The 14,007-nt window shown below is 32.7% G+C and overlaps 1 protein-coding gene across 1 annotated transcript; it reads right to left on the bottom strand.

The window, feature by feature from the left end:
* Window positions 1–3,684: 3,684 nt before the first annotated feature.
* Window positions 3,685–5,202, bottom strand: LOC112520379 (zinc finger protein CONSTANS-LIKE 4-like). The gene is made up of 4 exons (XM_025128751.1): window positions 4,858–5,202; window positions 4,537–4,728; window positions 3,941–4,063; window positions 3,685–3,814 (listed from the first exon to the last, which is right to left on the bottom strand). Exons 1-4 carry the CDS (start codon window positions 5,089–5,091, stop codon window positions 3,698–3,700), a joined length of 666 nt encoding a protein of 221 aa, XP_024984519.1. The 5' UTR covers window positions 5,092–5,202; the 3' UTR covers window positions 3,685–3,697.
* Window positions 5,203–14,007: the final 8,805 nt, after the last annotated feature.

The following is a 14,007-nucleotide window of genomic DNA, read 5'->3' as shown; positions in this document are numbered from 1 at the left end:
AGCCAATTTATTATAATTTAGAAGTGTTTAATTTCTTTAAAAAAAATTATTACTAGTTTCACATCGGTATAAGTTGTTTATCCAAACACTCAAAAGTGTTTATTACCGGCGTCCAACGAAATAAGTCAATAAGTTATTTTTATAAGCAATCTCAAACACCTCATTTATCCCTTTCTCAATCGAATTCTCGTTTAATAAGAATTTATGTGAGCAGCCGTTTATCAAACGCTTACTCTAGTAAGTGAACATCAAGTCGTATAACCTTATCGGATGAATATGATAAGGACCAATAATCTTACCCGGTAAAACACCAAGAGTCTTACATGGTAAGTAAGGGAGACGAATATTACCACGGTAAGCATTTACTGGGTAAATTGTTACATATGATACGTTTTGGGGGTTTAGATCTTACCATATAGTGTTAAATTTTAGCGGTACACGCATACGGGGTAAGTGTTTGGTAAACGGTCCCTAAATGTATTGTTCAATTACGTAAACTCGGTCTTCAGATAAAAAAATGATAATAATATACGTAATTTGTATAAATAATTTTTTTTTATTTGGAATAGGCTTTACAAAAATATATAAGACATTTACATAAACTTCGATTAAAATAATAATTTAGTATCAAAAGTGACTAAAAATAAATTTAATTGAAAATATTGATTATTTTCATATTTTGATCAATTTTCCATCGAAAGAACACTAAATAAGCGTCTTCGTAGAGCCAGTTTCCTAGTCAAGACCCGGAAGGTTGACTGTTGTAACCATAACCATCTGAATCGGACTTCCGGTTGTATGCCACGAGGTCGCTATGGACAAGGGGATAGTTGAATCATCGCTTCTTGGAGCAGACAGCCTTCTACAATCTATCCCATTGCATTTCATTATCTCGATAATCTCTCAAATGCATGTTAAGATGTTGACCATTTTTCTTTTCTTTGTTGATTCATCTCAATGAAATTTTACATGTTGTACTAAGTTACTTACGGGTGTATGAATATTTGTGCACGACTCCATGAAAATGGCGGTGGACGAAAATGGCCTCATTGTACCTCACTCTCTTATTTCATAGCGCCCCTCTATCCCTCATCCACACGCCTGTTTCTTGTCCACGCCTTGGAGAGATGCATAACTCTTTTTTCCTTAAGGTTGGGATACCCGTGAAAGAAGATCCACCACGAGGACCCTTTTCTTTTATTGACAATGCGTTTCATCATCAGCAAGCGGTGGACAAGGCCCTTTTACCTAATTCCAAACTTTTTGGGGAAGAGTGTATAATCCTTCTTCCGCTCTAGTGGCGGGTTTCTCTTTTCATTAAGTAACCCCTCATTCACCTCGTACACTGAGTCAGCCAACTTCTCTTTTATTGTCTATAGGAGAATTAGAGAAATCATATTTTCAGTTGATTATAGATACATACCGATGGTCAGTCGATGCTATGGAGGGTCCTACTCCAATATCCGTTTTGATTCATGCAGCTACGATGGTAACAGCTGGCGCTTTCATGATAGCAAGGTGGGACTAATTGAGCTTACCTTGCTTAGCCATTGAAGAACATACCCGTTTTTTTTCATATTTAGTTGCTAAGTACCTCTTCGATGGCGAAAAATGCTTTCATGAAGGATTTTATTGAAGAATCGAAAGAATCTACCTGATCTACGGCCGCAGGGGGGGGTGTAAATACAAAAACAAGACAATAGTGGGTAATGACTTTCTCCTGTAATAATAAGATTGGCCATTTGCCCTGCGAAAAAGCTACATCTAATACCAGATCATACGACTTTCTCACCCTTCTGTAAACTTTTATTCTCTTATGATTTTTAATATATAATTTTTTTATATATCTTAATTTAATTGACGGAACATAGATGAAATGTGTGATTTTTTAAATTTTTACATACCAAACATAAAATTGGGCATGGAACTGGAGAAGGATTTCTCATTCATTAGACGTCTATTATTGAATTCACCGGATCTAACAGACCTTGTTTGGGGAACAATCCAGTGCCAAAGTCATTAACATGTGTAAATCGACAATCCCCAAACCGAACTATGTAATGCTATGCATATAAATGTTTTTCAATTTTCGTTGACAATTTTTATACTGGAAATTTTATGTCGTACGTAAAAAACCCAGATTTCATTAAATCTAGTCTGTCAAAAAAATAAACATCACAGTTTCAAAGTTATGAAACAAATTCAAGCCTTATAAAATTGAATAAAAAATATATTATATTTACAAAAACTCTACATTTATAACTATTTTATACAGTTACAATTTTAGGAAAAATGTAATACTTATAAGATTTGACAAAATAAACTGTTTTATAAATTTCAAAAATCTAACAACCGTTTGATTTTCTAAAATCTGATCAAGCATCATTGTTGTAAATATGGATACCTCGCTTATCGAGTTATCGTTTTGGTAAATTATATCGATAATATATATATATATATATATATATATATATATGCAACTTTAAATCGGCCTTAATTTAAAGTTAATTGAAACTGGACCTTCTAGGTAGCCGGCCTGTCTTAATTGATCGGATTGGTCACATAACTGTTGGAACCCAACCAATTATCATATTAAAGATTGAAGTCGGTTAATCATCGGTTTTTTTGCAATCGGAATTGTAATCGGACCTTAGGGACCAAACAATCAAATTTTATGAGAAATAAAGCACGTGTTAAGTAGTAGTTACTGATTGAGCAACGATTTTACTTTTCCTCCTTGTTGTCATTTTGACTTTAAAAAATATTTCCGTTTTCTTGAATTTCTCAACTGAATTACTATTTTTTTAACAGATCTTCTAAATTAACATATTCTTGCATTTTTCAAGTCACCTCAACTTTCCCAAATATCGGTTCTCTCAATCTCGCAAGGCTCGTAATTTTGGGATTGCTAAGTTTTTGAAATTTCAACTGAAAATCATATCTCGTAAATTTCCCGGCTCTCAAGCTGATGATTCTAATATCGGTGGTTCTATCAGCAGTAGTTCTCAAGTCGGATATTCGTTTCCCAAGCTTTAAGTAGTCACATTCAGGTTACCGAAGTTATCGAGGAATATAACCGAAAAAGCCCCGGTTTCAGACTTTGAGTTTACTTCAATTAGACAGTCATATTTAGTCGACAAAAATAACAAGGCATATACATTATGTCACTTCTTACCCAAAGGGAAATTCCACATGCTTGGGGAAATCTGGAACAACTTTGAAATTAATAGGCAAATATTATTTGGTTGGTTTTTCGTTAAGTCATATATGTATAAAGTTGCTATATAGATTGTAAATGTTTTTATCTGAGAGAGTTTTTTCATAGATGAAGACTTGTTTTTTAATTGGGAGTGACAGGTTTAGAAAAAAACTTGACTTTCTATATAAAGTTTCTTTATAGGTTTACCGAATTAGCAATTACCACACAGTTATATATAGTTGACCAAATAAGTTAGTACTTAATTCTTTGTAAAAACAAATAAAAATTGTAATTAATCTTATTGACATTGAGGGGTACATATATAGATTGTATTTACAAAAATACCATGTGCTCAATATCAACTATTTGAAAATAGATGATGACCTTTTTGGTAATTTTCACTCGGTTTTATTCATACACATATAATCTATATCTATATTCCTGCCTTCAAACAGGTTCCTGCAGAGCAGCAGCAGCACCTTCATCATCTTCATGGATTCAAATCCATGACTGAATCGAGTATTTGCATTTGAACGAATTCACTCCACTTAACTGTGAAAGAATGTCCGATGATTCGAAATTCTCTTCTTCATCCTTCACCGCTACATGCTGATTCTGCGATCCACAAAACAGATTTCAAATTTACTCAATTAGGGTTTGTTTATCAGTAACGTAATCGATGTTGATCGATCGGTTGGTTTTATGAGGTTCGGTAAGGTGCATTACATGAAAAGATCTTACATCTTCATCTGTGTCTTCTTCATGGTTGCTGTTGGTTCTGTTGTTCTCCCCGAACTCGTCGTTCTTTGCAAATCTGCCTCTTACTCGTGGCCGGCTATCTGCCAGAGTTTTCCGGCAAGCGTACTGTTGAAAGAGTTACAGGTTAACGCTGGTTAGAACATCGTATATGCTTACATTATTTACAATTTTCATTGTCTGCATCTTAAGAAAAGTTATGGCAGTGCAATTTCGTTTTCGGTGCAGAAAGTAGCACAGAGCTGCTTGCAATCGACGAAAATGTCTGGATGATTCCTTTGAATGAGGTAATTATTGAATCCGATACTAAATTGCGAATTAATCAGGAAATTTTCTACACTTATCAACGAAGATCTTCAACGAATTGATGATGGAGAATAAATTAAAATACAATAAAAGGATTAATTAATCGTTCCATTTGTTATATCTGTTATCATCCATTGTTCTTCGTTCTGTAGATCTGATTGTAGTTTTGTTACGCAATGGACCTTGGATCGTGCCTTTGCTTCTTCTAAGAGGCACCCAAACAATCAGATCGAATGAAGAAATGAATACACATAAATTGATTTGTGATCTTTTACCTTGATTTTCTTGCTGAAATTCCTTTCGTTTCTTTTCTTCATGTACCTATGGATCTTCTCTTTCCTCTCCTTGCTCGAAAGTTTGTAAGAATTTCTGAAGGCATCGGACTCCAAGCTTGTGATTTCCGATGCCAATGGAGTTGTAGAACTCCCGCCTCCGTTCACAAGATATTGACTTTCATTGCTAAGAGCCTTTTAAGTTTCGATAAGTGTCAACACATTTGTTGTTAGATATACTAAAATACATATAAGCAATCACCAAACGTAACATATATATCAACCCAAAAAATACACGTCTTAAAACATCATTTATAGAAGTACCTGGAGTTCATTTGAGTTGAAAGAGCATTGTAGGAGATCAGTGCAAAACATTCCACCATTGTCTCCTTGGAATTCAAGTTCATTTGGTAGAATGTCACTTCCTAATAACAAATTCACATTGAAAGTCCCCGAACCTTCAGACGATCCAGGAAGGTACGAGTGTATGGAAGGATCGATGAAAGAACAATTGGGAGACAAAGGATTATTCAATCGCATGAACTTAGAAGGTGGCATGGAAGATAAACTATCTTCTTCACAAACGGTTGGCAATGCCGATGGTCTGATGATAGGTACAACGTGATCGTTTGAAAGGGTATGAACATACGAGCTAAAAGGGCCATTGTCAATGGTGTTGTTATATGTTGTTAACGGAACTTGGTTTTGGAGTAGCGAGAGATCAAACTGGTCTTCGTTACTAAAAGGGTATTGATGGTTGGTGAAGGAGGAAGTATTCGTGAGATCAAGAGGGGTAGAGATGTCATTTTCGATGCTTTCTTCTTCAAAGATCAAGAATTTGCTGGTGGTAGGGGTGGCGGTAGCAGCGGTGGCTTTGGTTTCAAGAGCAATGGTGGCGGTGTCCACCAAAGTCGGGCATTTGGTCATATTATTCCATGGATCCGAGGGGTTCGTGGTGTAGGAGGATTGTTCTTCGTAGCAACCGTTGGAGCTAGAAGCAACTTCGGAATTTTGTATGGTTTCCGGGAACAACTCCGACTTACAAAACTCTAGTATCTGTGCACTCAATGGGGTCGACACTTGTTCCTGAAAACAAAACAAAAAAACAATATTTAGATCATTACAACTTAACGTAATCGAAAAACGTATAATATATAGATATATAAACAACATATGTATAAACCTTTACAAAATGAAAGGTTTTCACAAGTCTTGTACGATAGTTCTTCATTCGTTGTGGGATGGCACGGATGGAGTTACGTTTAGTACCTAACTTTAGTGCTTTTTGTACTGAACAATAGAAAAAGGAAAAGGTTCTAGTCAAATGGTGCACCATGTGACACTGTTTGAAAGCTCAGTGGACCAAGTCGAAGTCGAAATCAAGTTCGATGGCATAACATAAAGAATAGATCCTGACTTGTTACTTGATATAACGAGATAATAGATAGTCACGTACCAAGAGAATGTGTGAAACCTCGTTAAATATCTAGATTACGTTATAAAAAAAAAGTTTTTAGAACGTTCCGGTTTCGATTACACTGTATAATGGAATAGCAAAGATACACACACATATATATAGGTGGAGGTTCAAACGAGAACACCTGTATTTTACGAGAATACGAGAACACCCTTATCATATGTGATAATACGCGTGAGGGGACCCTTGTGATATGCGTGTGTTCTACGACTTAGGTTGTGCCAAAGGTTGTCTGCGTCTATGATTTAGCATCATGTGATGGGGTCTTGATGGATTATATTATTATAGAAGCAATTGTGAATAGGAAATAAAGAGGAATTGAGGTGGGCTATAGTTTTACATTCGTTGATGAGAGGATCTAAACAATGTAAAATTGGTCCTCCAAAATGTTCAAAATTATACATTAAATATGCTAAAGAACGGTCATACCTCCAACAAAAGTTAGATGAACACATTGTCCCAGAGTGTCGAGTTTCTAGAATGGTAAATATTGACTTTGATACTATATAAGAATATGTGGCACCTCATTAGAATACTCTCAAAAAGAGCCTATGAGGAGAGAAAATAAAGAGATTCAATCGTTTATTGAAAAAAATGGTCAATGTCTAACCAAAGTGAAATTTCAACAATACATAGGTCTCAGGTTCGTATTCTATATTTTTATATTACACTCATGAATATCAGGAGTATAAGATACGACATATGATAGACGACAAAAGTTTATTCTGCTAGCTCAATCAAGTCTTAAAATGTCTCATTCTAGACGAAAAGCGTTATTGGCCGGGCATCACAACTCGCTTAATGAATTATTCATGGACCTAATATAACTCATCGATCAGGTTGATACATCTTAAGAAAAACAATATTTACCTGCAATCTATAATTTTAAGAAACATGAACATGATTTTTGTTAACGTTAAGTCGTTAACTACTTGTTATGCATTGATCCAATGGTTAATTTTTTTTGAACTGAATTGGGTTTTAAGTCGGTAAAAACCATGAATAAACATGGAATGTAGTAATCATCCTAAGAATTTTATAACATTTGACTTTTGTACGAAATATGACAACGCTATATTTGGAAATAGAGTGGATCCATAATTTGCAATAAAAGGACCCGCAAATAACTAATTGCCATTCAAATGAAATGCTTGGAGTCTCGATCTCAAGGAATCGAAGAACTACAAGACTACTTAAACACCACGCGATCACATTTATATTCTTGAAATCATTGAAAGCGTAATCCACATAGCGACTGGCACATCGAAAAGTGACCTATTTATGAGAGAATTTGGATAATTGGGAGCGTGCTAGGGCGATTTTTAGACGTTAAGAATCAAATCGAAGATAAGGTTGAAATGGAGCGGGAATGGAATTTAACCAAAGTTCGTTTCATCTTTCCTTCTTTCCAACTTGATGCCAGTCATCGTCAGGGTTTTTTTGTCAAAAATAAAAGGTGCCAAAACTTTTTGTCAGGGTTTTTGTCAAAAATAAAAGGTGTGAAAACTCCCCTAGTTGAAAAAACGAAACCGATAAAACGTACATTTTATTCTCTTGAATAAATACAATTTCAACATTTTGAGTCGACAAATAATATGTATACGATATACATATATTGCTACTTCCATAAATTATACGTACAATCAACCCAATGATAAATCAAAAATGAACAGTCTAACTGTATCCAGTATTATACTTTTCTGAATTAAAATAAGAAAAATGTATCTGTTTAATTTGTGATATAAAACCAAGGAAAATAGTAAATTAACTAAGGGGCCGTTTACCAAACGCTTACTTGGGTAAGTGAACACCAAATTACATTACCTTACCGGATGAATATGGTAAGGATCAAGAATCTTACCCGGTAAGAGCGAGACAAGGACCAAGAGTCTTACCCGGTAAGTGAAGGCGACGACTCTTACCATGGTAAGCGCTTACCGGGTAAATTGTTGCATACGATACCGTTTTGGTGGACTAAAATCTTACCCGGTAAGTAAATGATAATGTTAAATTTCACCAATAAGCGCTTACCAAGTAAGTGTTTGGTAAACGGCCTCTAATACAGATATAAAAGATTCTAAGTTACAAGTATATTAAAAGATTCTAAGTTACAAGTATATAAAATAAGAAACGATGCGTTTTTATGCATTAAAAACAATTTTATTTGAAAAAAAAAACAAATCATGTTTTATGAACCCAAAAAAATATGTTTTTAGTTTAATTAATTGATTTACTGATTAACTAAGGGGCGTTTACCAAACACTTACTCGGTAAGTGCTTACCGGTAAAATTTAACATTATCATTTACTTACCGGGTAAGATTTTAGTCCACCAAAACGACATCGTATGCAAAAATTTACTCGATAAGCGCTTACCGTGGTAAGAGTCGTCGCCCTCACTCACCGGGTAAGACTCTTGGTCTTTATCTCGCTCTTACCGGGTAAAATTCTTGGTCCTTATCTCGCTCTTACCGGGTAAGATTCTTGGTACTTACCATATTCATCCGGTGAGATAATGTTACTTGGTAAGCGCTTACCCGGATAACGGTTTGGTAAACGGCCCCTAAAACTTGTTTAAAAATGACTTGTATAAATCTCGAGTTCAATCTTAATTTGCTTGTACCCAGATGAGCCAAAAGTTTACGTATTTCTTATAACTTTCCACAAAAATTTGCATGACGGAACACGAGCATTCATGTAAACAAACACGCGTATGGAAATAGTACATATATATTTACCACGGGAGGTTGATCAGGTGACAGAACCACATCCGGCAACATTATTTTTGTTCTTCGAACGACGAACACGTTTCGGGTTTTCAAAAAAACGGGAAGCGAGCAAATTAAATTCCTAGGAGCAACGAAAAGACGAAATAGAAACATGCAACTTGTCGGAAACTTGTCTTCTAGGCTCCACATAAACACGTGAAACTATCGAAGGAAGATGAACCTCCATGAGATTTGTTGTTTTTTTTTCCAGATAAAAAAAGGAAAAACAAAAGAAACCCGTTTTAAGAAATAGCAAATAAAAACACTCGTAAGACGGAACGACAGTTCTTTAGGATAGTTATATAAGGTACAATAATAGAGTTTTCCGTACGTTATTCGCGTTACCCTGTTACTTCGCGGAGTCGTACATTAACCACGTGATTAATTACATGTGTTTTTTTGCTAATATAACGCCAGTAAATCAGTTGGTTATTGTTGATTATTTTCCAAATTTGGAATTCTTAAATCCATAAAAATGTACAACTATTATCCGTAATATAAAACAAGCTTTAACATTAAACTTTTTACAGTATAATCTCAACTTTAGTCGATCAGATATATGAGTACAGATGTGCTACCGCTCATTTAAACGATACAATAGTTTTACCGTGTGAAACGTTTTTGAACAAATAAATCATTGCATTTATCGAGATTGAACACAGTGATCTTTTTGGCCTGTAAAAATGACCATAAACCGAACCAGTGGAACAAACTTTATATTCCATACCCAGTATGTCAAGTAATCTACTGATTTCGTCATATTTGAAGATGTTGATGTCGGGTTGTCGACTTATTTGATTAAATTGTTTATTTGGATGTCAAGTTACTAAGGGGCCGTTTACTAAACGCTTATCCGGGTAAGCGCTTACCAAGTCATATTACCTTATCGGATGAATATGACAAAGATCAAGAATCTTACCCGGTAAGAGCAAGACAAAGAACAAAAGTCTTACTCAGTAAGTAAAAGCGATGACTCTTACCACGGTAAAAGCTTATAATGTAAATTATTGCATACGGTGCCTTTTTGATGGATGGAAATCTTATCCGATAAGTAAGTAATAGTGTTGAATTGTACCGATAAACACTTATCGGGTAAGTTTTTAATAAATGACCCTAAATAATATTATAAAACTGATTAGGTGGACACAGAATAAGTTTATCTATGTAATCAGTTTTACAATACAACTTCATATATAACTTAACATCCATGTTATCAATAAGTTGTTGATAAAACTAAATACAAATAAGAATTTTTTAAAACTTGAAAAATATTATTAGTTACGTTAAATAATATGTAATACACACATACACACATGCATATATATATATATATATATATATATTTGTTTGAAAACCCATAAAATTATGATAACTTTGAGAACAGTGTATCATGTGCTATTTCACATGATTTTTTTCATCTACAGTTTGGATATAGTGTATTGATTAACATATGTTTGTTTCACAATATGAGCATTTTTTTATGTGTATATGAAACTAAAAAGTTTCACATTGTGAACCGAATACATATGAAACAACACATGAGTTGTCTATTTTGATAATGTTGTTTCACCAATAAAACAACAAATGAATTCTATGCTTTGATAATATAGTGTTATTTCACCATCGAAGCATTGTATGGTCTCATTTGAAATTGAAGCTTTTTCAGGCTGACATTTTTAGAAATCCAAGCTCAAACAATGGAGTTTTTGAAATCAAAGCTCAAATTAAAGTTTACATGAGATATTTTCGGACTGGATAAAACATATATATATATATATATATATGTGTGTATCTATACTCAATTAATAAACATTTAAATCAAAGTCTTAAGTACAAGTATTTAAGCATAAGGTACAATCATTTTATGCAAGAATTTCAAAAATCTCTTAATTACAATTTATAAAGCATGATGTACAAGTTTTTAATGCAACACCATAAATATCAACCAAACAGAAAATCTTTAGTTTTGCTTTATTCCTTCCATCTTTTTTTCCTCCCTTTTTTAGCTTTAGACTTGGTAAAACATCTTCTCAATAATATTTCATGGTCTCAGCTTTTGGAGGTTTTTTAAAATTGGGAAAATTGCACCAAAATGGAACCAACTTTCACCTTATTTATATTTTGGGGAACCAACTTTCAAAATCGTCATTTTGGGAAACCAACTTTCACTTGATTTTTATTTTGGGGAACCAACTTTCACCTGATTCCTATTTTGTGGAACCAACTTTCAAAATCGTCACTTTGGGGAACCAACTTGGACCTGATTCCTATTTTGGGGAACCAACTTTCAAAATCGTCATTTTGGGGAACCAACTTGGACCTGATTTCTATTTTGGGGAACCAACTTTCAAAATCGTCATTTTGGGGAACCAACTTGCATTTGATTCCTATTTTGGGAAACCAACTTGCAAAATAATTATAGAAAAATAACTAAAATTCATTTTTTTTYCAAAAATTAATGCAATAAAATCTATTTTTCATTTCAAATCTCGTTTTTTTAAATTCAGATATCAAATTGATGATTTTTCGAAAAAATCCAAATTACCACGATAAAAATTGTTTTTTTTCTAATGCAATAAAAAATCAATTTAATAGAAAAAAATTAATTGATGCAATAAAAAATAAATATTAAATATCACATTCAAGATTTTTATATCTAACCAATCTGTGTCAATATTAAAGTTTAAATCAAATTTGGCAAATCCAACCAAAAGTTTGATAGAGACCCTTAAATTATCTGTTACATGTTCAACAGATCAATCAGACCCTTAAATAAACAAAAAGTCCGATAGAGACCCCTAAATGACGATTTTAAATGTTGGTTCCCCAAAATAGGAATCAGGTGAAAGTTGGTTCCATTTTGGTGTAATTTTCCCATTTTTCTATAATTATTTTGCAAGTTGGTTCCCCAAAATAGGAATCAGGTGAAAGTTGGTTCCATTTTGGTGTAATTTTCCCATTTTTCTATAATTATTTTTCAAGTTGGTTCCCCAAAATAAGAATTAGGTGCAAGTTGGTTCCCCAAAATGACGATTTTGAAAGTTGGTTCCCCAAAATAGGAATCAGGTCCAAGTTGGTTCCCCAAAATGACGATTTTGAAAGTTGGTTCCCCAAAATAGGAATCAGGTAAAAGTTGGTTCCCAAAAATGACGATTTTGAAAGTTCGTTCCCCAAAATAGGAATCATGTGAAAGTTGGTTCCATTTTGGTGCAATTTTCCCTTTAAAATTCAACTAAATTTAATTCAAATTTTTGTAATGAATTCTGAGTATATGGGTTTAGAAATTCAATATGTGTGCAATTATTTTTCCATTCGATCTTGCTAATACACCGTATTAACCTTCAACTTTATATATTAGTTGACTTGCAAAATAATCACACAAACTAATAATTCAAGGCTAAACTAATGTTTTATAATTGTGATTCACCCGTGCTGTATCGTGCGGGTATACCACTAGTATATATATATATATATATATGAAAATAAAGTGTTGTTTCACCAACCAAACAACACATGAGCTGTCTATTTTGATAACATAATGTTGTTTCACCAATGAAACAACACATGGATTGTTAGTTTTGATAATATAATGTCGTTTCACCAATGAAACAACACATGGGTTCGATATTTTGATAATACAGCGTTGTTTCACCACCAAAACATTACATGGTCTCCATTGAAATCGAAGCTCAATAATGGAATTTTTAGGTGACATTTTTAGAATTTGAAGATCAACGACGGAGTTTTTGAACTTCAAGCTCAAAATGGAGTCTCCATGCGACATTTTCAAGGTCAGGTAAAACATCGATCTATTTTGAATGAAACAACATACGAGCTGTGTTGTTTTATCAACGAAACATTGTATGATTTCACATATATTTTACGATGCTTATGTTCCTAAATAGTAATACCTTGGGTAATCAGGGTTGAATATTTTCATAATTAATGATCTTTAAATTGCTTCGAGCCTTGAACAACCCAATGGAATAAGAGTAAACTGGTTTGATGTTATTCACTTCAAGAAATCAGGGATATTATAATTTGGGATAGACGAAAGATCGTGTGAGAATGAGAGTTAACGTAAGAAATGATATGAACCATTGATCACCTTCAATTTTAAACCCGCTCATGAATCACACTTGATGCGAGATTGGTCTGTTACATCTCATCCTAATGTGCATATAAGGATGAAAATCGCTTCTTACGTTTTTCAGCTTAAATTTCATTCTCACGGGAACCCAGCTTATATGTGGTAAGTAAAGGGATGAATCAATTTGTTTGATGAGTAACGGTTTATGAGATAATTAAATATACAAATATTGCTTGAAATATCAATCATATAAATTATGAAAATACCCTTTTTATTTAAAAGGATGACAAAACGAAAATAATTGATGATAAAATTGGTTCATCGGGTTTGTAAGATTTAGATGGTTTTTATTTAATTTATATATATATATATATATATATATATATATTATAGTATGTTATTTATACTATATTATAAAATATTTGACAAAAGAACTTATAAAAACAATTTTTTACGCATAAAGTACAGTATATTGATGTATATTACTTAAAATTCAAAATTACAAGTAAATTGTGTGCAAGTACAACATATTAAAGTTACATTTTTTAATTTGTGTAACTAGCTACATATAAACATTATCTATACTATCTTATAAAACATTTGACTAAAACTCTTAAAAACTCTTAAAAACTCTTAAAACTCTTAAAAACTTTTAAACTCGTTCATCCCTATCCGATTTCATCCCATATCTGAATTCGTATAACTAACTGCAGATAAACACAATCAAATACATAATAAACATATCATTTTAAATATAAAAAATCTAAAATATAATTAGTATAAACATTAAATTATAACAGAATACTTAATTATTATCTTTATAAAATTTATAMTATTAAACCAAAAAAAATTATTTTATTATTAAACTTAAATTAAATTATATATAAAAAATATATTATATATTATAAATCATTTGACAAAAACTCTTAAAAACCATTTTTCATGCGTAAAGTACTGTTTATTAATGCATATTACTTGAAACTCAAGATTACAAGTAAATTATGCGTAGATACAACTTATTAAAGCTCCATATATGAATTCGTGTAACTAACTGCAGATAAATACAATCAAATACAAGATAAACATCTCATTTTAAATATATAAATTCTAAAATATAATTAGGATAATCATTGAGTTTTA

The sequence above is a fragment of the Cynara cardunculus genome (assembly GCF_001531365.2).
Source record: "Cynara cardunculus var. scolymus isolate 2C chromosome LG 10, CcrdV1, whole genome shotgun sequence".
Lineage (NCBI taxonomy): Eukaryota > Viridiplantae > Streptophyta > Magnoliopsida > Asterales > Asteraceae > Cynara > Cynara cardunculus.
Note: the sequence above shows the minus strand (reverse complement) of the source record. Positions and strands in the feature narration are given on the sequence as shown.

What these genes read in the sequence shown, in the direction of transcription:
- LOC112520379 (XM_025128751.1), bottom strand. Translation starts at nt 5,091, where the DNA reads ATGCCACCTTCTAAGTTCATGCGATTGAATAATCCTTTGTCTCCCAAT. An exon ending in TCAACTCAAATGAACTCCAG is followed by an intron (nt 4,729 to 4,857) that starts GTACTTCTATAA and finishes GAAACTTAAAAG; the next exon opens with GCTCTTAGCAATGAAAGTCA. An exon ending in AAGAAGACACAGATGAAGAT is followed by an intron (nt 3,815 to 3,940) that starts GTAAGATCTTTT and finishes TGTGGATCGCAG; the next exon opens with AATCAGCATGTAGCGGTGAA.